Source organism: Pleurotus ostreatus (assembly GCF_014466165.1).
Source record: "Pleurotus ostreatus strain PC9 chromosome Unknown scaffold_4, whole genome shotgun sequence".
Classification (NCBI taxonomy): Eukaryota; Fungi; Basidiomycota; class Agaricomycetes; order Agaricales; family Pleurotaceae; genus Pleurotus; species Pleurotus ostreatus.
In genome coordinates this window covers 351,361-376,802 of record NW_023503159.1, presented here as the reverse complement: position 1 = coordinate 376,802, position 25,442 = coordinate 351,361, and the positions used below count along the sequence as shown (strand labels likewise).

The 25,442-nt window shown below is 50.3% G+C and overlaps 10 protein-coding genes across 10 annotated transcripts; 7 read left to right on the top strand and 3 right to left on the bottom strand.

Moving 5' to 3' along the window:
- Positions 1-113: 113 nt before the first annotated feature.
- PC9H_005965 (uncharacterized protein) lies at positions 114-2,007 on the bottom strand (the record flags this gene model as incomplete). The annotated part of the gene is made up of 6 exons (XM_036775522.1): positions 114-375; positions 436-617; positions 676-1,155; positions 1,213-1,266; positions 1,317-1,474; positions 1,527-2,007. The coding sequence occupies 6 exons, from the start codon at positions 2,005-2,007 to the stop codon at positions 114-116; spliced, it is 1,617 nt and encodes a 538-aa protein (XP_036631541.1).
- Positions 2,008-3,707: 1,700 nt separating this feature from the next.
- Positions 3,708-4,409, top strand: PC9H_005964 (uncharacterized protein; the record flags this gene model as incomplete). The annotated part of the gene is made up of 4 exons (XM_036775521.1): positions 3,708-3,801; positions 3,867-3,933; positions 3,984-4,143; positions 4,194-4,409. 4 exons carry the CDS (start codon positions 3,708-3,710, stop codon positions 4,407-4,409), a joined length of 537 nt encoding a protein of 178 aa, XP_036631540.1.
- A 356-nt stretch (positions 4,410-4,765) lies between these two features.
- On the top strand, positions 4,766-6,772 carry PC9H_005963 (uncharacterized protein; the record flags this gene model as incomplete). Its single annotated transcript, XM_036775520.1, has 11 exons — positions 4,766-4,880; positions 4,932-5,022; positions 5,079-5,183; positions 5,237-5,296; positions 5,352-5,474; positions 5,529-5,565; positions 5,623-5,654; positions 5,704-5,910; positions 5,966-6,011; positions 6,063-6,337; positions 6,397-6,772. 11 exons carry the CDS (start codon positions 4,766-4,768, stop codon positions 6,770-6,772), a joined length of 1,467 nt encoding a protein of 488 aa, XP_036631539.1.
- A 180-nt stretch (positions 6,773-6,952) lies between these two features.
- On the top strand, positions 6,953-8,992 carry PC9H_005962 (uncharacterized protein; the record flags this gene model as incomplete). The annotated part of the gene is made up of 11 exons (XM_036775519.1): positions 6,953-7,061; positions 7,132-7,222; positions 7,281-7,385; positions 7,443-7,502; positions 7,558-7,680; positions 7,729-7,765; positions 7,820-7,851; positions 7,899-8,105; positions 8,157-8,202; positions 8,262-8,536; positions 8,596-8,992. The coding sequence occupies 11 exons, from the start codon at positions 6,953-6,955 to the stop codon at positions 8,990-8,992; spliced, it is 1,482 nt and encodes a 493-aa protein (XP_036631538.1).
- A 1,903-nt stretch (positions 8,993-10,895) lies between these two features.
- On the top strand, positions 10,896-11,726 carry PC9H_005961 (uncharacterized protein; the record flags this gene model as incomplete). Its single annotated transcript, XM_036775518.1, has 1 exon — positions 10,896-11,726. The coding sequence occupies one exon, from the start codon at positions 10,896-10,898 to the stop codon at positions 11,724-11,726; it is 831 nt and encodes a 276-aa protein (XP_036631537.1).
- Positions 11,727-12,227: 501 nt separating this feature from the next.
- On the top strand, positions 12,228-12,593 carry PC9H_005960 (uncharacterized protein; the record flags this gene model as incomplete). The annotated part of the gene is made up of 3 exons (XM_036775517.1): positions 12,228-12,267; positions 12,296-12,304; positions 12,364-12,593. 3 exons carry the CDS (start codon positions 12,228-12,230, stop codon positions 12,591-12,593), a joined length of 279 nt encoding a protein of 92 aa, XP_036631536.1.
- A 459-nt stretch (positions 12,594-13,052) lies between these two features.
- On the bottom strand, positions 13,053-15,795 carry IKS1 (putative serine/threonine-protein kinase iks1; the record flags this gene model as incomplete). Its single annotated transcript, XM_036775516.1, has 12 exons — positions 13,053-13,232; positions 13,296-13,634; positions 13,704-13,851; positions 13,916-14,146; positions 14,206-14,286; positions 14,341-14,414; positions 14,466-14,832; positions 14,885-14,914; positions 14,961-15,067; positions 15,120-15,187; positions 15,232-15,256; positions 15,304-15,795. The coding sequence occupies 12 exons, from the start codon at positions 15,793-15,795 to the stop codon at positions 13,053-13,055; spliced, it is 2,142 nt and encodes a 713-aa protein (XP_036631535.1).
- Positions 15,796-16,011: 216 nt separating this feature from the next.
- PC9H_005958 (uncharacterized protein) lies at positions 16,012-18,059 on the top strand (the record flags this gene model as incomplete). The annotated part of the gene is made up of 8 exons (XM_036775515.1): positions 16,012-16,071; positions 16,118-16,249; positions 16,312-16,531; positions 16,586-16,800; positions 16,856-17,020; positions 17,085-17,744; positions 17,804-17,909; positions 17,962-18,059. 8 exons carry the CDS (start codon positions 16,012-16,014, stop codon positions 18,057-18,059), a joined length of 1,656 nt encoding a protein of 551 aa, XP_036631534.1.
- A 1,592-nt stretch (positions 18,060-19,651) lies between these two features.
- Positions 19,652-21,746, top strand: PC9H_005957 (uncharacterized protein; the record flags this gene model as incomplete). The annotated part of the gene is made up of 7 exons (XM_036775514.1): positions 19,652-19,692; positions 19,760-20,594; positions 20,645-20,723; positions 20,772-20,859; positions 20,912-20,973; positions 21,038-21,390; positions 21,453-21,746. The coding sequence occupies 7 exons, from the start codon at positions 19,652-19,654 to the stop codon at positions 21,744-21,746; spliced, it is 1,752 nt and encodes a 583-aa protein (XP_036631533.1).
- An 894-nt stretch (positions 21,747-22,640) lies between these two features.
- Positions 22,641-24,556, bottom strand: PC9H_005956 (uncharacterized protein; the record flags this gene model as incomplete). The annotated part of the gene is made up of 2 exons (XM_036775513.1): positions 22,641-24,059; positions 24,113-24,556. 2 exons carry the CDS (start codon positions 24,554-24,556, stop codon positions 22,641-22,643), a joined length of 1,863 nt encoding a protein of 620 aa, XP_036631532.1.
- Between the last annotated feature and the right edge of the window lie 886 nt (positions 24,557-25,442).

The window sequence follows — 25,442 nt, the reverse complement described above, 5'->3', positions numbered from 1 at the left end:
GCCTCAAATCGAAGGCAACATATACTCATATGTAATTTGAAAGGAGAAGCGCAAGATAGTGGGGGAAATCGTATATAGTGATGACATAGTTGAAAAACTAGAAAAAAAAGCATTCACACATTCAAGAATTTCTGGACGGTTGGATTGAAAAAATCCATGTTCAGATCCGGTTGAAGGGAGTTGAGCAGAGGGTTGGGGATACCCTGGGGATAATTGAAAAGGCTCTTGCTGTCGTACTTGAAGTGGAGCGTGGTCAATTTTGAGAAGTTTTCTCCGTAGTATTGGGATTGCCATTGTTTAGGTTCCAGCGTCGGATCAGTGTAGCATGTGAACGCGCCGAAAGGCCAATTCGGGGGCATCTTACCGGTGATAGACCTACAGTTTTGGGGATTAGCACTGGTGGGATTATTTGCAGGGTTACTGTGATGAGCATACCCGAGCATGTTGTTCACGAAGGCAAGACCGTCTGTTGGGAAGGGCGGTTGGTGGTTTGGTGACCTTGCGTACATCTGAAAGTTGTACAGCCCTTTACGTTGGGAGTATGCGGTGGCATTGTTGGCTACGGCCGTAATAGCGCTTCCTTTTCCACCAAAGAGGTCGACTAGGACAAACCAGGACTACATGTTGTCAGCGTCAGCGCGAGGTCTATCCTGAGGTAAAAGTGATGATACGCACGGTAAGAGTGTGGACGCCTTCAAGGCTCACGTAATTGAAGAAACTTTGAATAGCTTCGTCCTTTAGAAGAGCGTCTTCGTAGACCATCAGACTCTTTGCGAAGAATGTATCGTGGCTGCCCTTTAGGATGGGGCTCGAGGTGTTCAAGGTGCCAACCTCCGACAATTGAATCAAAGATGGAACCCATGCGTATGTCGTGACGTTCTCGTAATTATGATTGATATGCATGGAAGATAAGTTGGAGAGGAGTGGGTCAAAGACATCGTGGAAATGTTCAACACCGCCGTAGTAGACACCAGTGAGATTCATATGGACAACGCCCCTCTGAAAATATCGCCGTACTGAGACTTGAAGGCCGAGCTCAGGGGGAGCTAAGGACTTGGAGAAACTTTGGAATTCTGTGAAGATCTTGGTGGCGGCAGCGGGATCGACCAGGTAAGTGTAAGTGAAGATGACGTTTTCAGAGGGGGCGGCGTGTGTCTTTGTTCTGTACTCCTGTTAGGGCGATAAACATCAATTGTGGCACGCGGATAATACCGATACTAGACATACCGTAACTATACCGAAGGAGGGCGATGCACCACGGATGGCCTATTTGATTCGGTGAGTCATGGTCAACATAGGTGGGTTACTGCACCTACCCAGAATAGATCTGAGTTGATAGACGTAGACGTCTGTACGATGGAGCCGTTTGCAAGGACTACTTCCGCAGACTCGACTTGGTCAATAAGGAGCCCCCACATTCTGGATGCGAAGCCGAATCCTCCACAGCCCGCATGGCCTCCACTGCCAACATGCGCTGATATAAATGTGTTAATTTTGATCAGGGACCTTGGTCGGGAGGTACGTACGACATGTCCCGTGAGCCATGGCGCGTTCACCGTTATCAAACAGGGTAAGTGCAACATCACCAAGCCGGTTGCCGGTTTGGAAGCTAGCTGTTCCGTTCGCATTTACGACGATCTTATTCATTTTGGAGAGGTCGACAACGAGGGATCCGTTTTGACCACCTAAACTAAACGCGCCGTAATTGTGTCCTCCTGAACGAGCGGCAACGTGGATGCCAGCACCGGCAGCGCACAGAACTGCAGCCGACACTTCCTGTGCTGATGTAGGGAATACAATGGCAGCGGGGGTGTATTGCAAGCGTCTGTTGAAAGCGAGCGAGTCCTGGGGGAAGTCAGGAGAGCCGGGGGGTACTGTAGTGATGTGGCCGGTTCCCAAGCATTCGAGGAGTCCATCTTGCCCCAAAGTGGTGGGAGGGTTGGTGACCGTGAGGAACCACAATAAATGGGTGCAGACACCGGCGGTCCATGATTGGAGAAAACCCATTGTTCGCAAGGATGGAGGAATAAATGGCTTGCGGCAGTTAGCTTCAAAGCAACGGGGTATTTATACCATCTGAGCCGTTCATAATGAATACTCAACCATAGGCAAGGGTAAGGTGTGCCCAAAGTGAATTATTTCTTAGGGTGTGTACCAGTTGACCCGAAATACGAACGACCATAGGGTGGGTGAAGTCAAATAGACATCGGCGATTAGGCCAGCCGAGGTACAGCACAATTTGAGTTTGGGGATCTATGAAGGAACAAATAAGTCAGCGGTGAAATCTAATCTGAACTTTCAGAAATCACTGGACGAAGGTGCAGCGCATTTAAATGCGGACAGACTAATGCAGTGCCTAGTGCCCTATTCAACAAGAACATCACATTGCGGAGGTACCCAACAGGGGCAACGGTAGCCAACAGAGAAATGGGGCTAGACCACAGAGCTATCCATAGCCTGACACCCACACGTGGCTAGCTTGGGTTCGTAATTTCCTGGGTTGGAATGCTGTAGAGACAGGAAGAAAGGAGCGTGGTGGGGGAGAAGCGAAGGTCTGCGCGTGGGCCTAGCCAGGGCATGCCTACAGTGACGAAAGACAGCGGTGGCGAACAAGCCACGGGTGTAAACTTAGCTACTGGCATTCATAATGTACATCAATGATGCAGATATATCAGCGTCAATTACTTTCCGAGACCTCAGGATCTATCACCACTGACCGGATCGTTATGCTTCGTGAGTTTCTGGTTTCACGAGCGTTTGAAGACTTACCAGCTATCCGCTTTGCATGCTATGGGGGGCCTTCTAGATCATAGGATATATCTGAGCAGCCAACGATGCGGCGCTAGTCACTGCGCATTTTCTGTCCTTGCTTTGGAGTCGTTTGTCCACGAGGAAGGCACCTTATCACTTGACGGGATACCAACTTGTCATGGCCTGATATACAGGCCACAAGATAGTTACGTTTCGTGCGGTAGGCGTCGAGTAGGTTTCCCAGAATCGTAGGGTCAAGAATTTGATCGATTTATCGCAATGTGTAGTCACTGCGGTGCCCCGGGTTCTGTCCTGAACGATCCCGTGTCTGGAGCATGGTCAACATAATCGAGTTCGCGCCATCTTGAAGAGCATCTCGTCAACAGACTGTCGCACGCGCCTCGTGAGCGTCAGGCAGCAACTTGAAAATGATAGCTCTTGAATTGAAGCTAAGAATTGTATACAAAATGTGCGTGCTGCATTTTAAAAGAGGGTGTGATGTTTGAGTTGCACATACAACGGCCGGTCATGAGAAGGACTCACAAAGAGGGTCGTCAGATTGAAGAGTGATAAGAACCACACCCATTATCAACATCGAGAGCAGCTCACCGCGCTCCCGAGCAGAGTTCGAGCATACATACTACCGCTGGAGAGCAAAACACCGGTTGTGGCTATTTTATGTAATTTGGCGTTACGAGCAGCCCATATATCGCGTGCGTGTCCATCCAGCGGAAACAAGCAGTTCTTCAAGCTTCATGGCTAATTCACAATGGAAAAAGCATTGTGCCTTCTGCGATGTCGCAGTCACTAGAGACGGTAAAGCTCAGCCAATGTCTCGGCTTGAAGTGAAAGGGGCAGCCAAACATACACAACAGCTCGGCAGGCGCGGCATATTTTCTCCTTTCCTCCTTCCTTTTCATCACCCACGCTCGTTTGCCCGTTGCTTGCCCATTACCATGTTCGCCTCACAGCTCGTCCTTGTCGCCGCCCTCGTTAGTTCTGCTTCTGCGGCCCTTACCGTGCTCACCCCCAATACCGACACTTGGTGGGGTAAGTTCTCTCTGCTCAAACCTGCTTCGGGTTGCGTTCGCTCAACGATTTGAATGTCTCCGTAGTTGCCCAGTCCGAGAATGTCTTCTCCTGGTCCTGCACCGACTCCCCTTCGCAGACTTTTACAGTCCTGTAAGCATTTCCAAGAGATTCCTGGCGCACCACTAACCTGTACCCGCTAGTATCGGTAACCAAGACATTAAAATCCTCACTCAGCCCCAAGCCGTGATCGCTATCCAGAACAACGCAGACTGCTCAAAGGCCATCACCCAGCAGCAAGCCAACTTCACCGCTGCATCGGGCTACTTCCTCCAACTTGCCAACCCGCTCAACCAAACTGATGTACGTTCACGTGATGTACCCAATACTCGATCTAACGTTATCCTTGCTAGGTCTTCGCTCAGTCGGAGCCATTCGAAGTTCGCCCGCTTGGTGCTGCGTATCCAGCAACGACATCAGCAGCATCACCCAACACTGCGTCTGGCTCTGCGTCTGGCTCAGCTGCTTCGGCAGCAGCCACTCAGCCTGGCAACAACGGTGCTGCCTCGCTCAAGGTCTCTGCTGCTGCTCTTGTCGGCATGGCTGCCGGTTTCGCATTCCTGGCTTGAAAACAGCGTCTCGTCTCTCGTGGCCTGAATGTCACTACTTTCAGCGGTATCATACGAACAAACTTCGTTTATCTTGATTACGATTACGTCTATATCCTATAAGTACCCGGACTTTACTATGCAACCATGCGCTATTGTATGTTGTATAGATGCTTGCTCCCAACTGTAGTCATTCGTTTCACATTGATTGCATCAAAATGAGTAGCTTTCCAAGCAGCAGGTCCCCAGTTCACGTGGCCCCTGATAAACTCAAGTTCGTCGACACCGTGTGAGGAAGCTTTGGGAACGACGAAGACTGGACTCCCAGGCGACAAAGATAAGATGTCTCTGCGCCTTTACACATCTGAATTCAAGCCATGGAAAATACCCTGCCTTATCGACACGATTCCCCCGCAGAAAAGACAGAGATCCCCTCGAAGTTCGTTGCCGATCTCGGTCAGAAGCTCAAGCGATGGGGCGTAGAATCAACAGGTGCGTGGAGGCAACTATATGGAGTATTGTGATGGTCTCATTGTGTAACAGGCATTCAGCCGATCCCGGTCGAGGAGCGGACAGACACACAATATCACAAACTATTCTTCTTCTGGTTCACTGCCAATGTGAACATTCTAAGGTAGCGTCCATTCCCTGCATCAGCGGGTTAGTATATACCTTACCAGTGTTATACAGCTTCTCTGCTGGGGCTCTAGCGCCAGTGTTCGGCCTTGGCTTGCGAGATGCATGCCTCGTCATCCTGTTCTTCAATCTCGTATGCACGGCGTTCCCTGCCTATCTGTATGTAACAGCATCCCATTTATCTTGAATTGTTCACCTCTCCTGACGATTAGAAGTACATGGGGCCCGAAGCTAGGTCTTCGCCAAATGGTTCAAGCTAGATATAGCTTTGGGTGATTCCAACTTCTACACGTAACAGATACATGCCAGCTTAAACGACGTACAAAGGTTTCATGGTGTCATGTTGCCATGTGTCATGAACCTCATAGGAATCACAGGGTTCTGCATTCTAAATTGCATTCTGGGTGGTCAGACACTCTCCAGCGTAGCTGACGGCCGTCTAACCTGGACGTAGGGGTTTTCCCTTCTGTACATCACCACAATATCTCATCATTTCAATTCCAGAGTCGGTATTGTAGTTACAGCGGTTATTTCTCTTCTTGTGAGTCTAATGTGCTCAAATGGCTCTCTGTGATAGCTCTAAGGAGGTCTGCTGCAGCTGAGTTTCTGCGGGTACCGAGTCCTCGGGTGGTAGGTTGTACACCAGACGACATAACCATTGATGCTCACTTTGCTGAAGGTACGAGAAAGTCGCATGGCTACCGGTCTTGATTGTGTTTCTAGTCGCTCTGGGTGTCAACGGTAGCCATCTATCGTTGCCTCAGACTGTAGAATCTCCACCCGCCGCCTCCGTCCTCAGCTTTGGTGCCTCGATCGCCGGGTTCGTGATGTCCTGGTCGGGTATGGCCTCTGATTTCGCCACTTACTTTCATCCAAAAGTCTCAAGGTGCATCGTATTCCAGCGTGGACAAATATCTTCAGTGATCTGACCTCATCTGCAGTTGGAGGATTTTCGCCTACACCTACTTCGGCTTGCTTCTTCCTACGGTGAAGGCTTTTCTTCCACTCTAAAGGTGCTCTCAGCTCATTTCTTTTCAGGTCACGTTGCAGTGCCTTGGTGTTGCGTGCACAATAACCGCGTCTAGCATACCTGCTTGGGAGCAAGGGCTACGCGACGGAAATGTCGGCGGTTTGGTGGCAGTCATGCTCCAACCAACAGGCAAATTCGGCAAATTCCTTACCGTGTTGCTGGCGCTCAGCGTTACCGGCAACATAGCAGTCTCGATGTATGCCTTCTGTCTCAATTTTCAGGTTTTCGTTCCCGTTCTTGCTGCTGTGCCGAGATACGTCTTCTCTCTTGTTGTCACCGCGATGTGCGTATGTCGTTTCTGTGTACTATCTAGCCGCTGAATATCCTACTTGGACATCTTAGCGTGATCCCGCTGGCAATTGTCGGCTCTCACAGGTTCAACAACACTTTGGCCAACTTCCTCGGACTTCTAGGCTACTGGTCGGGCGCGTTTGCAGCAGTCATGACGATTGAGCATCTCATCTTTAGACGGCACGATCCAAACAACTATAATATCGAAGACTGGAATTCCCCTTCACGACTCCCCATCGGAGCCGCAGCGCTATTTGCGGGGCTCGTCGCCTTTGGGATTGCCGTGATCTGCATGGACCAGGTGTGGTTTATCGGGCCTGTTGCAAAAGTTACGGGGGACATCGGGTTCGAGGTGGCCGTCGTGACGGCAGGTCTACTGTACGCCGTTACTCGGGCGCTAGAAGTCCGAAAGTGGGGGCGTGTATGATTAACGCGCGTGCGCGTGGTAGTATACATCCTAGGCCGTAAGGTTGCCTATCATTCCACACGTCCATATGGATTCTCTCCTGTTCTTTCAGCTGTGGATTCTCACACCTGCGCTCTTAAAAAAGCCATTTGACCCGCACATGCGTGGTGCTTAGTTTCCGGCCACATCCTTATATCGATCATGGACAAACTCGACGAAAGAGAATCGGGGGTCTCGGTCGAAGCAGCTAGTAAGAACGTCCTCTCGACTTTGGCGCAAAGACTACGCCGATGGGGCGTGGAAACCAGGGGTAAGTAACGCTTTTTGGTGGTATTTGATCTTATCGCTACCCATTCGGACGCTTATCATTCTGCATGCAGGGATCCGGCCTATACCAGTGGATGAACGCACCGACACTCGATATAACCGGATATTCTTCATCTGGCTCAGTTCGAATTTCAACATCCTCAGGTCTTTTCCCAACTTATCGGCTGTCCTGCTTCGAGCACTGATTGCTCAACCCAACTAGTTTTAGCGTCGGGGCTGTTTTTCCTTCATACGGACTGAGGTTTAAGGACGCATGCGCGATCATAATGTGCTTCAATCTGTTCTTTACCATCTTCCCTGCATATTTGTACGTCATCGTCAGATCGGACTCTTAGATATCCACTGATTGTGATACTTACTACAGATGTACGTGGGGACCGAAACTTGGCCTTAGGCAAATGGTCCAAGGACGTTACACCTTTGGGTTGAGTGGATCTCCCAAACGCTTCGATCTCCGTGTTTACCAGCCATGTCCGCAGATACTTCGGTGTAATCCTTCCTTGCCTATTAAACATGATGACGGTATCGGGCTACGCTGCCTTGACTTGCATAGTGGGTGGCCAGGCTTTATCAGCAGTCGGTGGTGGGGGCATCGGTTTAACGTAAGTTTTTTGTAACCTTCCATCGGTACGTTGATTGATCAAGACCAGCATCGGCATTGTAATCGTCGGTGTTGCTTCTCTAGTTGTCAGTATTGCAATTGGCATGACAAGCTTCGCATGACTGATTGCCTGGCGTTAGCTATCATTCTGCGGCTACAAAGTATTAAGCTGGTTGGTATAGTCATAACTTTGAGGTGCACTGCTTATGAAGTTTTAAGGTTCGACCAACTTGCATGGATGCCTGTCTTCATTGTCTGTCTCGTCATGATAGGAATAGGCGCGAAACACATCCGTATTAACGATGGATCTGGACCAGCACCCGCTTTGTCATCCGTGTTCAACTACGGCTTGCTGGCTGGAGCTGCGATATCGTGGTCCGCCGCAAGCTCCGACTTCACGAGCCATTTCCCTCCGAGTGCCCCAAGGTTGGTTCATTCTGACGACTGTCTTGCTAAGATCTTATGATGCTTCCACAGCCAAAGACTATTCTTATATGCTTACCTCGGAATCATCATCCCCACGGTAGTATAATCATCTGTCCCTCCCAAACTTTATGACTCATTTACCTATGTTTCACCTAGACCGGTATGTCGATTCTAGGTGCAGCATTTGGTGCCGGTGTTGCCAATGTTCCATCGTGGCAAGAAGGCTTCGCAGACGCGAATGTTGGCGGCTTCATTGCCGCGATTCTTGAACCCGCAGGAAACTTTGGGAAATTCCTTATAGTCTTGCTGGCCCTCGGGGTGATAGCCAATATTGCGATGAACTTCTATTGTTTCTGTGTAAACGTTGAGGTCTTTCTGCCCATCCTGCTCAATACGCCGAGATATATATTCTCCCTGGTCGCCGCAGCCATGTCAGTCAGATCACCTGTTCTGTTCATCTTACGACGTCAATAATCTTCTGATTTACCAGTGTCATACCTGTCGCCATAGTGGGCTCGAGGTCTTTCTCTGATACACTCGGAAACTTCCTGGGTGTAATCGCCTACTGGAGTGGCCCATTCGCCGCCATTCTCTCGACAGAGCATCTTCTGTTTAGGCGCGGGAGGCAAGAAAACTACGATATCGACAAGTGGAACTCTCCTTCTCAACTACCAATCGGCTTGGCTGCACTGGCCGCCGGTGCTATTGGTACAATGATGGGTATCTTATGCATGAACCAAGCTTGGTTTGTCGGTCCGATAGCAAAAACCACGGGCGATATAGGGTTGGAAATGTCTCTTGCTACGGCGTTTGTTATGTATATCCCATTTCGGTCGTTGGAGATTTATTTGTGGAGAGACATACAGATGCCCTCCTTGTCTCGCTAATTATTTATGATTGGCAGTTATAACAATCCGTGCGATTTGAGCCACATACTGGGATAAGGATGCGCTGGATATACGTGCATAAGTTGAGTACTCTGTCGGATATCTCCGTGGCTGACCTTCTTGCTTCAAGGAAATGTGCGGAACCGTCTTCCCAGCATATTCACCTCCTCCTAAGGCTCCAGCTATTCGAGAACTTGATTACAACCTCGACGAACTAGTTTCCGGATGATACATGAGGTACACAGCAATCGTAGCATGACATGAGAGCGAGTAGGCCCTTGACTCGCTCCGAGATATCACCAGGAGGGAAAGCACACGGAATGACATTCCATCGACAGCCAGTGGAGGTAGAACTACTACTAAACGCAATAACTTGTAGTCAAGTTCTCACAGATGTCAAGACTTCCCAATCAAATCCCAAACGGTGAGATCGCATCTCCTGCACATCGCTTACCAGGAATGAATAGATTATCAGCGTTACAGGTATGGTGCAGGAAGAGAGCTACTACTCCATATACCTTCACGGAATCATAAACTTACTGGTGATAAGTTCTGAGATCTGATCACCGAAAAGTTATCCTCATTTTCAGCTCCTCTAGTTTATATGACGAAACTATTATCCGGGTCTGGCCAAACACCCCAATGTTTTCTGAGGGTACCCAACCTCCTTTCAAGGCGCTACTTTCTAGACAACGCAGGGGCTACACTTGCTCGCTATGCTTGGTTTATCTTGCGCGTTCTCTTCATGGTCAACATCTTGCTGCTTATCATGCTGGTGATGCGTGCCTTTGAAAGTCCAGACAGCTTCATCTGTTGTAAAATATGTGCCCCTCCTCTGCTACAATGAGGACTAATAGCATAGATACAGCACCTGTTCAAGACATTGTCGAGTACGAAGTCAAACGGTTTAATACAGGGTTCCTGGACGAACCAAAGACCGTCTTTCAAGGCCCTCCTACTGATGCCATGGACGAAGCTTGGAGCGACCTTTACGAACGTACCACCTTTCCCTGACCATGACATTTGCAGTCAATGCTTACGTGTCTTCGTAGGTGGTGTTTCTTATCTGCTTCCTGACGAGGCGAACCGCCTTGTCGATCGCACGATAGTAGCTCCCGGTTCGAAGGTGTACATTGGCGGTCTCGACGTATTTCATCAATTTCATTGTTTAGTGGGTTAGGTTACCTGCCTCCGGCGAAGTTAGCCTAACTGCGTATTGGCAGGATATGATACGCAGCATATCCCAAGCGATATCCTCCTGGGCACCACCCTGCTGTACTTCACAAGCGGAGCGGAACCATGGCACACCCAAACATTCCTGACACAGAGCATCTTCGACACTGCATCAATAGCATCCGACAAAATCGCTCATGTGTTCATCGGACATCAGTGTCAATGTGTTTTATAATCCACGGAAAGAGAGTCGTCCATTCCCCCGCTTTGATCAGCTACATACTTGCAGAAATTTTGACAAGCTGAGGGAGTGGGCGTTTGGTCGGACAACTGCTGTGTGGAGGGAGTAGATGTTCGAATATCATTGGTGTCACGTACCACAAGTCTGTATGTCAGAAGAAGCAATATTCAAAGGTTCCGTGACATACCCATACCCGAAGTGTAGCGCTTCTGCATCGGTTTCTGAGTCTACCATTGTCCGAGTGGTGAGAACGGCTATACCACCATTTGGCACTGAATGCCCACCAATACTCCCCCTTCCCTGGCCGTACGTGACGCTCGTGTCAAGGTACCATACCTCCTCATCTGGAGACCCCGATCTTAAACGAGCAGGAAGGTCGTTCTGGTACTTCTGTGGAATTCCTTCACTCACAATACGGGTTTGAAGGATCATCGATCAATCCTCCACGCTTCATCATCTCCTCATCAACCAACATGACCACTACGTACGATGATCCGACAAGCAGAGCAGGAGACACTTCTCTACAACAGCAGCAAAGACGAGACAGAGCATGAACATGAAATCTACAGGAAGGTGGAAGGTTACTTCCGCCGTCCGCCTAACGTTGTATTTTATCGGCATCATCCTGCTCTCTTTCTCGTCCTTCGCCACTCTCCGCGTACTGTTGATGGTCCTTCAACGGACGCATTGGACGCAGCATGGTCAGACTTGTATGACATATACACATATAAGCCTCGTCCACGGTTCTTGGTTGGTAGGAGTGACATATTCAACATCGTAGACCCGATATCATCACTTACAACGGAGGAGAACGGACGGCGTGTGGACCCAACTGTGCCTGCGTTTGGTAATGTCTCACAGCTGTACGAAGGGCTAGATGTCTCCCACCAGTTGCACTGCTTGGTATCAGCCCTCCTCTTTGAAGATATGTACGCCGGGGCTGACTTACTTGCCGCAAAGGATTATGCGAGAAAGGCCCTTGAGCCTGAACGCTACGGGGGCGCAGATGGGCGGCGTGCCTCTTTCATGGACAAGCGTAAGGCCACCACGGACCTTCCGCACGTATCGGCTGGCGAGCACGTCTCCCATTGCCTTGATATGATTCGCCAATCCCTCGTGTGCTCAGCGGATATCAGCGTCATATCATGGTACATGCCTATCGCTTCGTCTGCGGAGCACACACCCAATTCACTTCCCCGCTTTGACCAGACTAGGATGTGTCGAGATTTCGATCGTCTCAGGGATTGGGCTCGATCCAGGACTCCAGACGCAGAGGGATTGGAAGGCGTCATGCCTCATGGCGATGGCGAAGGCCGTTGACTCATTCCGGAGGTCTGCAAGTGCCTGCGGCCGCGTGGGTATGATTAGTGGTCACTGTATCTCGAGATTGTCAATATTACAGTGGGCAGAGAGAGGATAAATCAAGCCGCTTAGGATTAGAGTGCCCTTTCTGGATAATGATCTCCCATGGACAACGTCTCAGCCCCGATACCGAATTGCAGGGGCGAAGTCCATACAGGAAGGATGCAGGGTGAGCTATGCCTCAACCACCTAGACCTGTCAAGATTGAAACCATCAATGCGTGGAAGACTGCCTAATCAGAACCACCTTGTTCAACGCGGGGAGACGACAGGACATATAGAGTGATTCGTGCCTCTCGCGCCGGAGGTAAGATAGGACAGAGGGTCATAGTGTGGATAAGACATTTGCCGAGCCACACAGCGCGCTGGTTCACGAAGGGAGGATGAGGATAAAAGCTGGAAGAAAAAACAGTCCCAGCCCTCCAAGTTCCAAATACGAACCATCTGCTCCACAGTTACCATGTTCTTGAAGCAACTCATCATCTTCTCTACCATCGCAAGTGGCTTGTCTCACCAACGCTGCGCCAGTCAAACAGGGTAAGCTATACCTACGTATGCGCTGTGGATGGACTCACCTGACGTCGATGATCGTCTAGCAGAAGCTCGCGAAGCGGCTGAGCTCGACGAGCGTTTTTATTATCATCACTACGCCCCAGAGAAGCGTGACGCAGACCTGGAGGAGCGATTTTACTATCACCATTATGCCCCAGAGAAGCGGGATGCAGAGTTGGAAGAGCGGTTTCATTATCACCACTACGAACCAGAGAAGTGGGATGAAAACCTTGAAGAGCGCTTCTATTACCATCATTACTCTCCAGAGTCATGAAGAACGCAATGGGGATGCGCGCCGGGGAGAGCAGCGGCTTAGACTAGTTTAGTGTACGAGTTGGTTGTGACATCGGTTCGGTTCATTGCACCCTGTCCTTCGTTGGTTCAAATATGTCCCAGCTTCCAAGCCTTGGTACCATGCAACCGTTTGTTTTGCGAATTGAAAGATTTGGCGATGACGGGCGGTGGATGCGACGTCCCTGGAGATTGAAACACTCAAGAAATAACTAACATACCAAGAGCAGGGGATTTCATAGTCCTAAACAGCGACGTAAAATGCATAGTATATCCACTGAAATAAGGCCGCAGATCAGCGACGACTTGAGAACCACGTCCATAGCCTTACATGAGGTTTTAAACGTAGTATCCGTGGGCTTAGTTGTTATCAATGAAGTAGAGAGCGAATGATTATGAGCAGTGGGACTCAGCCGTAAGGGAAACTCGTAGCCATCGTAAGTTAGACGCAGCCGAAGTTATTGTGAGAAGCGACTTTGACAGCAGCCAAGTGGAATGCTCCGAAAAGGGCTGTGATCCAATAATTGTCGAACCAAGTATCGATGACGGCGGCAGAAAGGATGATTGAGAGCGGCACGATGTGCAGTTGGCTGTGTGGGCACAGCGTAGTGACATGGAGCACCTACGGAAGATGGGGTGAGTGAGGGTGTTCAACTACGTGAGTTATGGGGGTATTGCCCTTCACCTTCGCGACGAGGAGCGAAGATTTGACGGTTCGTTTAATCAACAATGACGGTATTCGTGACGGGGATGCACGGTCGTATGGCGGAGAAACGGCACCAGAACGATTCGCTTGGTGTGGGGGTATCCCAAGGACGATGGGGGACTTCTCGTTAGGTGACTGGGAGTGCGTGTTAGCTTGTGCTTCTGTTAGCGGCGCATCTGTCGAGTGTTCGCGGGTGTCCACGCCGGTGTGTGGCTCGGCGTCAGATTGAACGGATGAGAGCCTGGATGCGGGGACGTTGGATAAACGCGGGGTGACAGAGACGAGGGATGTGGGGTGGGTTTGTTGTAGCGGATCCAACTAGGAATGCATCCATCGTGCATAAGTGTTCATGGATGGGTCGGCGACAGAGGATGACTAATCGCTTACCTTGCCCTCGCGAATTGCATTCGAAACCCGCTCCGACGAGGGCCGCCCAGACGGCGTAATACTCAGAAGGCTCTCCAACAACACCAGGAAAGCACGCGGAAGCCTCCTTGCCTCAAAACTCGCGACATGGTCTTGATTCGGCTTGAATCTGCACAGAGAAAAGTTGCACGCGTAAGGCAAACATAGAGAGCACTGTGCAGATAGATTGATACCCCGCATATCCAAGGATTTCTTTTTCCAGGCGGTCCATCTTTTCGCGCTCGTCGACGCCCGAAACGGGCTCTCCATTACTGTCGCCAATAGCAGCGTAACGGTAGGGCAATTTGAAAAAAAGGAGCTTGTGTAATATCATCCCGAGCGACCACATGTCAGCTTTCGAGTCGACCTGTTGGAGGAGCCCAGTCGTGGGAGAGGGCAGCGATTCGGGGGAGGTGTATTCGAGTCTATATCCCCACATGGTAAATGAGAAAATAGAAAAAAGTTGGGGAAAAACTGTACGTACGTTCCAGTGTTGCCCGACCGAGTGGGGGATGTCTGGAGCATGTCTCGAGATGTTCCGAAGTCTGAAAGCATTGCACGCGGGCTAGCCGTTTATCAGCCTAATGGTGACAGCAGACAACACAGCAAACACACGCACATCAAACTTCCCTCGTCCCACGTAAGCAGTACATTACCAGGTTTGAGATCGAGGTGTAATATCGAACGATCGTGCTGGCGCAAGCCGTTCGTTCAGGGGATCGAAATCGCAAGTAAAAAACTGACCAGGAACGCCAGCCCACTGACTACATCGCTGAACAAACTCTTTATTTCCTCTGGGCTTAGCAAATGGACAGGGGTCCACGTAGTACGACTCCCCCCATCTAAATGAGAGGATTCGGTCTGGCGCTTCATCGCTTCCTTTTCTGCCGGGGTAGCACGTTGGTACGCACGGAACGCTCGTATTCGCGCCGATCGCGAGTGGAGATCGGAGTCCATATGGTCAAAGTGTGATCGAGAGTTGCCAATTAGGGACGATCGGCGGGAGGGAGGAACGGAATTGCGACCAGTAGGGCGGGCTACAGGGGTGACTGGGTGGATGTGGATGTGCTTCGTCGGACGTCCAAGTCGAGCGTCTATGAAGTCATCGAGACTATACGCTGACTGAGTGGTCCCGAAGCGTATCACTAAGGAACCCGACTGACCTTCCTCCATCTGCCCATTCCATTAGGACGCTAGAAGGGATTAGCATCACATCTACGATTGGGGACTTGTACGCACTGGAGAGTGGGAACCTTGGGGCCAAACGGGGAGAATTGGTAGGTTTCAAGCCAGGCGTGGTGGTATGTGATGATATTTCGGTGGTGCAGTCGCTCGAGGAGGCGTACCTAATATACATGGGGTCAGTTGGCGTGCGTGTGTTGCTGTGCAGCCACGAACCTCACGAAGAATCTTCACCAGATACGAGTGAGACTGTCCGACAGCAATTTTCTTCACCGCAAAATAGCCTGGTACAGTGAATATAGGCGAGATAACTCCGCAACGAACTCACCTAAAGGATTTCCATCCAACCGATGCTATGAAGGGGTGAGAATGCAGTAGGTCTCGCGAATCAAGAACGCACCTGGCACAGGTAGACAGACCCATTCGCACCCATCCCAAGCCGACGCTCCTCCTTGAAAAACGCATTAAAATAACCCTCTGCCAAGGCTTCGGTTGAGAACGTCGGTGCGCTCTCGCCGCTACTGGACGCCGCTATGGAAGGGGGGCTCGACGGACGAGACATAGTATCATTAGCAATAGCGAGTAGCTGAAAGTAGTTCGTCGCTCGAGAGAATCGTGCGTCGTCATTCTCCGTATCAAGTATTTCATCCACCTCTGCTTCCTCTTCCTCCCTCAGACTATATCCTGCTGGAAGCGGCCGCTTGCAGAAGGGACACGAGGATGGCGTGATATCTGTAGAAGACGTCGAGGAACGCCGAATTGAGAGGGCGTGCGAGGTGGGGTTGTAGAGAACGACTTGGTTTGACGCGTGGAAGATGGGTTGCCAGTCTGGTTCGTTTTGAACCAAGGTGAGGACACCGTTGTGAGGAGAAGGGGGCACGCTCGTATCCATACCTATTGTCCGTGATATTATAGGGCAGATACACCACAAATCACAGAACTCACTTTACACGTTGGAAGGTGGATGTAGTACGACGAGGGGACAGTGTGTCTAGATCATGAATCTTATCTTATCTCTTCGGATCACGTGTGTATCTACAACAGGGGAATTCAACTCGGAAGATGCTCGTTGAACCTGCAGTCCTTTTCATCAATAATCGCGCATAATATGAGCGAGTCCCGCCCACTAAAATATTTCCTGGGTCTTCCACAGGAAAGTAGCTCGGAGGTATGCTTGCAACACACGACGACGCGTTCTTGTCTTGATTACGCAGGAAGTCGGTGATGCATTGTCAAATGCAGTCTTATCAGCGGCCAGCGACAACGACAGCGAATCATCCAATTCATTAGACTCCATTCTGTATATGCTAGAGAAGGAAGAGCATACAAACTTGGTCCAATCTCTGGTTAGTTCCCTTTCTGTTGCGTTGGCTCGTTTGACCCTCTGAAGGATCCGTTTATCTGGTAGGATCTATTCAATATATTCAACTCCCTCTTGACATCGACGAAAACGAAGGCCCACGATATTATGCTGCTGATAGGGCAACACAGCAGCTCTAAAGAGCTACTAATAGTCGTACAGGAAGCTGTGGAACGCCTGCAAGGCAACATCCAATCCGAATCTGATTTTACCGATCAACCGTCGCCCACCATACAGCTTGCCGTCCTTGTGAAGCTCTACTCTTTGTGTGAGCCATCACACATTCTTAAATCGTATTACGTCCCATTCACCGAGTGTGTAGCCCTTCCGCGTGTAAACTCTCGCAGAAGGACACCGGAAGATACACTGGGACCTGTGTTATCCGATCTTCAATCAGCACTACGAGTTTGTGCAAGTGAAGCCACTCACGAAGATGCCTTGGTTCTCGTTCAAAATGTCTTCGAAATGATACGGTCTGTGCTTTTGTGGGTGCAAGGAATGGATGGCTGCTCTTCCGATGTGATTGCTGCTTGTACCGTTAGTATTCAAGTGTACTTGACTCAATCGCCGTGATGGCTAACGTGAAGGCCAGACCCGATTACGGGCATTGGCGGATGCCACTGTGGTTAGCTATCACCCGTCGTTCCGCTTCAATGTGGCACAGAGATCGTTCCAGCGTTCGTTTCCACGATTGATCTTACCCTCTGCTAAACCGCTCGACTCCCACGGCCAGGATCCAGCTGTCACCTTGATTCTGGTATGACACCCCCTTTGACTACTTCCGCCGTATTTATCTTAATATTTCGTCTTTGGATTATCAGGATACATACAGCTCACTTGGTCGTTCCTTCTCCGCGCTTCCTGAACAGCCGTCCATCGAGTTCTTGATCCTGGTGTCTCATCAATTACCTTCACCGATCATTCCCAGCCTCCTCTTGTCGAACTTGATGTCAATATTCGTGCTTTCTGTCCAACAAAACGTTGCTCTGGATGAGTCTTTGGCAATCCTGATCACAGCTCTCAATCAAATCGCGTCTGGCTCCAATGCGGCCAAGCTTTCTCCAGAGATCGTCACGCCTTTATGTACACTCCTCCCTCCCTTGGCTTGTGGGCATCCTGACGCCTCGACAAGATACCTGATCTTCAAAATCCTATCTCTTCTATTGTCACTCAGCCAACCTCAATTACGCTTAGAAATACTACGGGATCTTACGTCCTCCGAGTCCGCCCCGCAGATGCGAATAGCTGCCATCGGCTTGATCAAGGACGCTATCTTTGAAGGCCTTTCGTCACCTTCTCCCGATTTGTTCGCTTCGCCGGCTCTATTCAGTGGGTTGGGAGCGATATTGCTACGACCTGACCCTCCAAGTTTCTGTTCTGATTGCGATTACGGCCAATTGTCAGAATCGCCAGAGCCATCGAGGCTCGTTCAGTGCCTGTCTTTGTACTATGCTGTCCTCACGCGAGACCAAAAGAATCTGGTATGTCTCCCATTTCCACAGTATAAAGGGCACAACAGTAAATGACGCCATCTACTCAGACCGGGGTTCGAGACCCGGCAATGATAGACCAAGTGAAGGAATCATTGTTGACTCCCATTCGAACGCTTACGGAGCGATTGAGCGATGAAGAGTTGACCGACGACGGTACAGCCTTTCTCGGTTCCGCATACTGAAGCCTGATATTACTTTGCGGTAGAGCTCCTATATCAAAACATCCATTTAGTTTCCCTTCAGATCGGACTAGAGAGGGTTGATAGCGCCATTCAACAGATATCAGACGATCGCCAGCTTTAGGACGTGTATCTCCCACCCATTCCCGAGGTTGGCACAGCATCGTCATTATCGTATACCTGGAAGTAACCACGAGCTTCTAGAAGTCGTCGGCAACTGTTATCAGGTAACTACCGACACGATGCCATGAGCATGCAGCTCTCGGTGAAACCATTGCAGCGACTCCTCGATCGTCGGATGGCGGTCCTACGCTCCCCCCTGGATTCAACAACTTTCTTATGTGGGTGGGGCTCGATGACTTTGGTTGCCTAGTCCCAAGACCTGAAAGCTATTTTCTGTTGTTGACACTCGCTACGAAATGCAAAGGGCGTCGATTCTCATGGGTCTCTTCTGCCGTGCCTTTTCGGGGCTAGAATTCATTACATTAACCTGAGGTACGAGTGTAAAACTGAGTTAGGACGACATAAACTTCAATTATGTTGGCGTTTTCCATGAACGGGCACGTTTATTACAGACTCCGTTGGAGACAAGCCTCACCTCTCTTTGACTTTCGTGTCTCTTTCCATTATTCTCGGAATGGATACACTATCGAATAATGCCTGACATTTGGCTCGCTGCTTTAACCCCTCGGACTTTGATGTAGGCCCGATCAACACACTCGAAGCGTGTCGTTGTTGGCTCGGATATTTTGATTGTTGGAAAGGCGTGGTGGTATGAGGGACGATCAGGCATACGATTAATAGGTGCGTGCTTGGTGATGATATTTCCAGGCGAGAACTGATAGGTAACATGCGGCAAGGGAACATTCAATCAGCGAGATCAGCTGCTGATAACCTGATGAGAAACCCAGAGAGATTCGTCGCTCGGGAGAAGCCCCTGATCTCTCCAGAACCTGGACCAATGCCATTGCTCCGTTGTCTTTGACCTCCATCGAGATACCCAGGCATTGCGTACATGTGGTCTCACGGTCAAGAGAAGAATGCTTACCAGAACCCTGGAGCTCTGGCGCCGCCTTCAATCCTGTCGGAGGACCGAGACGCCCTGGGTGTACCTTGAGGGCTTCTAGTCTGCTAATACTCGGAGACTAAATACGAACGTTTAGCGTTTGTATACCGGTTACCGTGTTGTTATGCTCGCATGAAGGCTGCACCCACCAGCGCACTTTCAAGAACACGGGGCTCAAAATTTTGGACATTTGGACAGTCTGCAAATCCCTTCTTCGGGTCATGAAAATGTGTGAACGGAGGCATGGGGAGATCCCTTGCCGTCAGCTCAATCTAACAGGTTGAGGTAGTTTGCCAGCCTTTTTCCCTCATTTTGCCCCCAAAAACTCCGCTTCTACTGCTTCGCAAGGCAACGGCATCCATCTGACTACTATCTAGGCTCGTTCTCGGGCCAGAGGTAGAGCTGAAACGTCACATAAGGTTGTATTATTTCTCGTCCATCCCTTTTACTAAATAGCAAGTATTCAATCTGCAGCTTTATCGCCAAACGGCGGCGCTTCTGATGATGTGGCTTGGACAGAAGGCGAAGGCGGGTCGTTCCTCGGACGGGACCCCCTTTTAATACATAAGCCTCTTGCAACGAGGCAAGGAAGGGCAAGGAGTCTTGTCCCCCTCCCCCACTCGTTCTTCGCGATTGTATTCTCATAAGTAATGTTTTTCCCTTTCACCCTGTCTGCTCACCAGCGCGCATGGTACGGACCTCTGTTTACATTTCTCCTTTGCATGAAGACCGATCACTGATTGACTTTCTCTGCACAGCGCTTGGAAGCAGCAGGAGCGACTGGGAAAAATCCAATCTCTTCCTTCCGCATTTTTCCAACCTCTCTCTCATCATGAGGAGAAAATACACAGTCTTTCACTTTCTCAAATCGTTTCCAAGTGCACCGCTAGTACCCTGTCTCCCGCCGAGGTCATGATGGCCTTTGGCAAGAAGACACTTAGCGCTCAGCAATCAACTAACTGTCTTTCCGATGTGCGGGTCTTACAAGCTCTCCTTGACCTCAAAAGTGTGGCCAGGGAGCAAACCTACGGGCTATCTGACTCAGCGACCTCAGTCCATGCCCGCCCCCTTCTCGGCGTTCCCATCAGCATTAAGGACACTATCGATATCGCTGGCTACGACTCGACCATCAGCTGTTCCCGAAACGTCGGTCGGCCTGCAGCCAAATCCTCCGCAATAGTTCGCCTCCTTCAAGACGCTGGCGCGCTGATCCACGTCAAAACAAGCGTTCCGACCTGCCTACTTTCACTCGAGACCGAATCAGATTTATTTGGCGTCACCAGTAACCCATATAATCCAGCTTTTACTTGTGGCGCATCGTCAGGTGGCGGGGCTGCCCTTCTTGCCTCTGGCGGGGCGAAGATTGACATAGGGTCAGATATTGGTGGTAGCGTTCGAATCCCGGCTCATTTCTGCGGTCTGTGGAGTCTGAAAGGCAGTGCTGGACGACTTCCGTCTACGGGACAGGCTTCTTCCCTGCCAGGTTTCGAGGCCGTACAGCTCATCTGCGCACCGATGGCCACCACCCTCGAGGACTTGACCGAATTCTGGAAACGGACGGTCGGTATGAAGCCGTGGTTTTACGACCCTCTCGTGAGAATTTTCCATCCTCAATGTTGTATCCGTTACTTATATGTGTCCAGTGCGTACCCTTGGAATGGCGGCCAGTTGACATACTCGGACAAAATCGCAAACTGAAATGGGGTATTGTCTGGGATGATGGTAAGCTACTGTCTCACACAACGTCGGCCCAACTAAAATACATCCCAGGGATCATTCCAGCGTCCCCAGCATGCAGACGCGCCCTCGCTACAGCCGCATCCGCACTGAAAGAACAAGGGCACGAAGTAGTGAACTTGTAAGCCGAAAATTCGCATTCTGACCGTACGGTGCTCAACAGAAGCCGCTAGCTCGCCCCCAAGCATAATAGATGGTCTTAAAATCGCCAATCAATTAGTATTTGCTGACGGAGGTTAGTCCATCAACCTCTTACCTCGCCACCATTATGGGAACCTGACATCCTGGGTACCCTGCAGGTGCTCAAGTCAAATCTGCTCTTCAACCAACCGAATTCGCCGGACCTGCACTCTCCTCAGTCTTCACTCTCATTTCGCTTCCCTTGTTTCTGAAAAAGGCTATCGCGTACTTCTTGAAACCTTTTGATCCCATCTACGCCGGCTTTCTCGAAATCCTCCACCCGAAATCCATTGTGGAAGAACGGCAACTCGTCACGGCCCGAGACGAATACCGTGCTCAATGGCACGAGCAGTGGCAACTCGACAACCTCGACTTCGTTCTGACACCACCCCACGCACTCCCCGCATTCAAACATCGACAATGTGAGAAAGTGACCTTGATGAGTGCCGGAATAACTTTGATCTTCAACCTCGTGAGTCTATTATTAGCTCACTATTTCGCAGAGCAGTGGAACTTATTCGAATGTCACTCTAGCTTGACTACTCAGCTGGTGTCATGCCTGTGACTAAAGTGGACAAACTAACCGATTCATATCCCATTGACTTCTTCTCGTCCCAAGAATATCGAAATTTCAACATGATTGCCAGGGGTGCGCACAGCGTATACAATGCCGAGGAAATGCATGGTCTTCCCGTAGGCATCCAGGTTGTCGGCCGAAGGTTTGAAGAAGAGAAGGTCCTTGAAGGGATGAGAGTAATCCAGCACGCGCTGCGATCGCACGGCGCTCGAGGACAGCATCACCATCACCATCATCATTCATCTTCATAGTTCCAACACCTTCGTTCAATTTCCATCTATCGCTACGACGTATGCGATTGCATCCTTATCGATTCTCATATGTCTGCAAGAACAACACTCTTTACTCGAAATCCGTGCTAACTCCTCCTTTCCCGTACTGATAAGTCATCGGGAAGTTTATCGCTGTTCCGTCCAGTGCCTTCCTTATTCGTTCCCATCGGACTCTCGTGTATTTACAGTGTAGCATGATCAATTTGTCCCTCTGTCCGAGCCTGCTTTGCGCTCCCGTTATTTCTCTATTTCTCTCCAATCGCTGTCTTATTAACGTATATCTTTATATTTCCTGTATCCATTGCAGCCGAATACAATTGCCTTATCGCTTCCACCCTTCCATGGAGGGATGCCGTTATGCCTAGACGGATCGCGAACTCAAAGCTGATGCGCTGACGACATAAGCTACACATGACAGAACAATAACAACAACAGTGATTGATGAGCCAGGTCCACTCGAATAAAAATATAAAAAGGGAAGAGTAGAATGACACAAATCGGTAGGTACAGTATCATATCGTGGGTCGAATCTGGGGAGCACAGTGGGATGAAAGGCAAGCCGTATATGTACAAAATGAATGAGAGATGAGTGTACATAGCTGATTTTACAAAATGTTGCCATTGTTCCAATGGATTCCACGGTAAAATGAAAGCATGGACAGGTGACCCAATGCCGTATGATGAACCATAATGCGTTCAGAGAAAGAAGTCGAAGGAGAGACGACGCCAAAAGCCACCGAACAAGCCGATATAGGAATATACCATACATACGAACCCTCAATCATGCAAGTTTCGCCTAACCGATAAGGTTGACTGGAACCAACCTACTTTCCCTGGAGTCAGCTGGTGTCAACATGCGAAGACACGGTATACTCACCGCTCAAAGGCGGGTTCCGTACAGGTGACCTCGTCAATCCTCCCTTTGAGCCAGCCAATGACATCCTCCCCCAACGTAGCGCAGTCATACAGCTCCAGGCTTCTCAATTTCACGGGGGCGACACCATTGACCGCAGTCGTACCACTGCCACCGCCACCGGAGCTCGGGTTTCTCGCATCGACCATCTGGACTAGCTTCGCGATTCCCTCACTATGGGCGTGACAGTTCTTCATCCCCAATGAGGTCAGGTTAGGACAAGCCCAATGACTCTGGCCTGAGTCTTCATCCGGGGGTCCGAGGGCGGTCAGCAATGGCTCGAGCGAGGTGCTACCAATGCGAAGTGATTGTAGATGGTTAAGCTCAGAGAGCACGTTCCACGAGATAACGAAACCAGCTGGTCCATAATAGAACGTGGAAGAATTACTGTTGCCATACGCGACTGAGAGGTGGGCGAGAGGTGGTTGACCGGACCGAGTGAGAAGATTGGATATCGCATCTTCAACTGGCTCCCGAGGTTCGATGTCCAGGCTGAGGGATTCAATGTTCGGGACTAATAACGAGTCGACGAGTTGGAAGAAAAGGTAATGGCCACCTATACTGAGCTCCTTCAGCGAGGCGAGTGTGGTGGTGTGCATAGGCAAAATTGGCGGAAGAACGCCAGAGAAATGGAGAGACAGGCTTTCTAAATTCGGATTGGCAGATACTATGCATAGGATACGATCCAAGGATAAATGGTTGTTCTGTAGAGCACGGAGGGTGAGGGACCGGAGGTTCGTCTGGAACATCGGTGAAGACCACTTGAAGGGGGTGTTCTGCAGCGTGATATTCTCCAACCTGGGCAAGGACAAAGGCGTACCAGAGCTCGCACAGGGCAGCCATTGCCAATCGGTGTAATACGACGATTCCGCACTCGAAACCTCAAATACCCTGAGCAATGGTGCGTCTCCGGTGATGGATCGTAAGGCACCGGCTGAGGGGAACTGCTTGTCGAATCTGAAGACGAATCTCTCCCACCGCGACATCTGTTCGACGAGGTAGAATATCGCAATGTGTGCCCAGTGCATGCTGGATCGAGAGAAGATTGGGGGCGGCCGTTCGGTGGTGGGGGACGGGGACGCCGACCAAGGGTCGCTTTGCGCGGGAGAGGGAGGTATGATGATCGGCGTGTTTGCAGGAGGTAGGATGGTCACTGTTGTGGATGATGTACCCGTAGGCGGGGGGATAAAATATTGCTGCGCTGCGTGTGTACAGGGCCATGTGGCCGGCGATGATGCACGACCTGAGCGTTGCAAATCGGGTGCTGACTTGGTGACTCGGAGGAATATCTCTATGTCGAGAGGGCACGTCGGGCCAGAGCGTTCAAGCCACAGCCGAATAGTGTCAGCAGAGGACTGCTGGGTCGTGATCAAGCGGATCTGCGGGATCCATTTGTGAAGTTCAGGGCGCACGGGAGGTCGCTTAAGCTCACCTTTGACCACAGTTTCGGCATCGAAAGGGCTAGCTTCCGCCATGGCGTGCTGACAGAAGCGAGAACCCAAGCACAGCAAGGATAATCTTCGAAATTAAAGAGGAAAATGGTTCTAAGCAGTTCAATTGGAAGGCGGCGTATGGGTGAGAGGTAAGCTTTGGTTTGGAACATCTTCTCTTCAAGTTGCCTGCGCTCCTGCACCATTTTCTCTATCGCCTGTTTAGACTGCATGACAAGTCGCTCGAGGGTCGCCTCAGCCTGGTCAATTTCGACGATCAAGTTTCCCAAGGCTGATTCATCTTCAGCCAGCGATCTGCGGGCGTCGTCCAAAGAGTAGTTGGTTGGACTGGCCATCTCGTGAAGGATGTGAAGTCGGAGAAAGGTCCAAAGCAAATGTGGGGAAGTTTGGCAGACGACCCCTGGAATTCCATTCCGATTCGGCATAGTCACGAGACAATCGGCACTGTCCACTCACAAGCATACGTTGCACAATACACAATGCAAGCTCAACATTCAATACAACGCTCAAAGACAGCCCGCCTCGTTGTCGAGTTTGACTCTCCGCCCCGCATCCCCCTCATTCCACAAGTAGCGCCCGCCGCCGAAGATGAAGTAAGTTGTCCATCAAATCATGGAATGCGGGTGCAGCGATCACTGAGTGGAAATCAAGCCATTCAGATACACCGGTACCAGAACTATCGCAACCTCCTCGCCGCAGATTTGGCACAGCGACTTCTAGAAGCTGTACATGCCCTAAATCCAGAGGGAACATTAATAATGCGGTGCCAAGTGTAAAGCTCACTCTCAAGGTATGCGAAGAGTCAACGATTCTTGACTTGCCCCGCGACTCTCGATACGGATATATGCACCTCTGGCTTTTCGTCTGTCAGCCCCCTGGACTTCGCGCTTGGAATGAAGTACTCAGTCGCAGTCTACGCTGACATATGATAATGCGTCACGGCAAGGCGTATTGGGAGGTACGTGGCGATCGTATATTCTGTGGGATCCTTTCCCATTGGACTTGGCCTTCCAACTATTGGAGATGTTGCGGTTGAGAGGCAAGGGGCGAAACTCGATTTCTCGCGACGCATTCGTTTGGTTCTGTTTGGGTCGATCGTGCAAAGTACTTCCCACTTGGTTGCAGAGGTCCTCGCCGAAGTCGCTTAAACATACGCATATGTAATACATAATGACTAGACGAAAGGTACGTGACTCCTGTAATAGAAACGCCAACATAGAACATAAACACAGAACACAGGCGGAGAGGCCGTAGTGTAGTTATGAGTGTCCATGAGTACTACAACGACCGAAAAGCAAGAGCCTAGTCCTA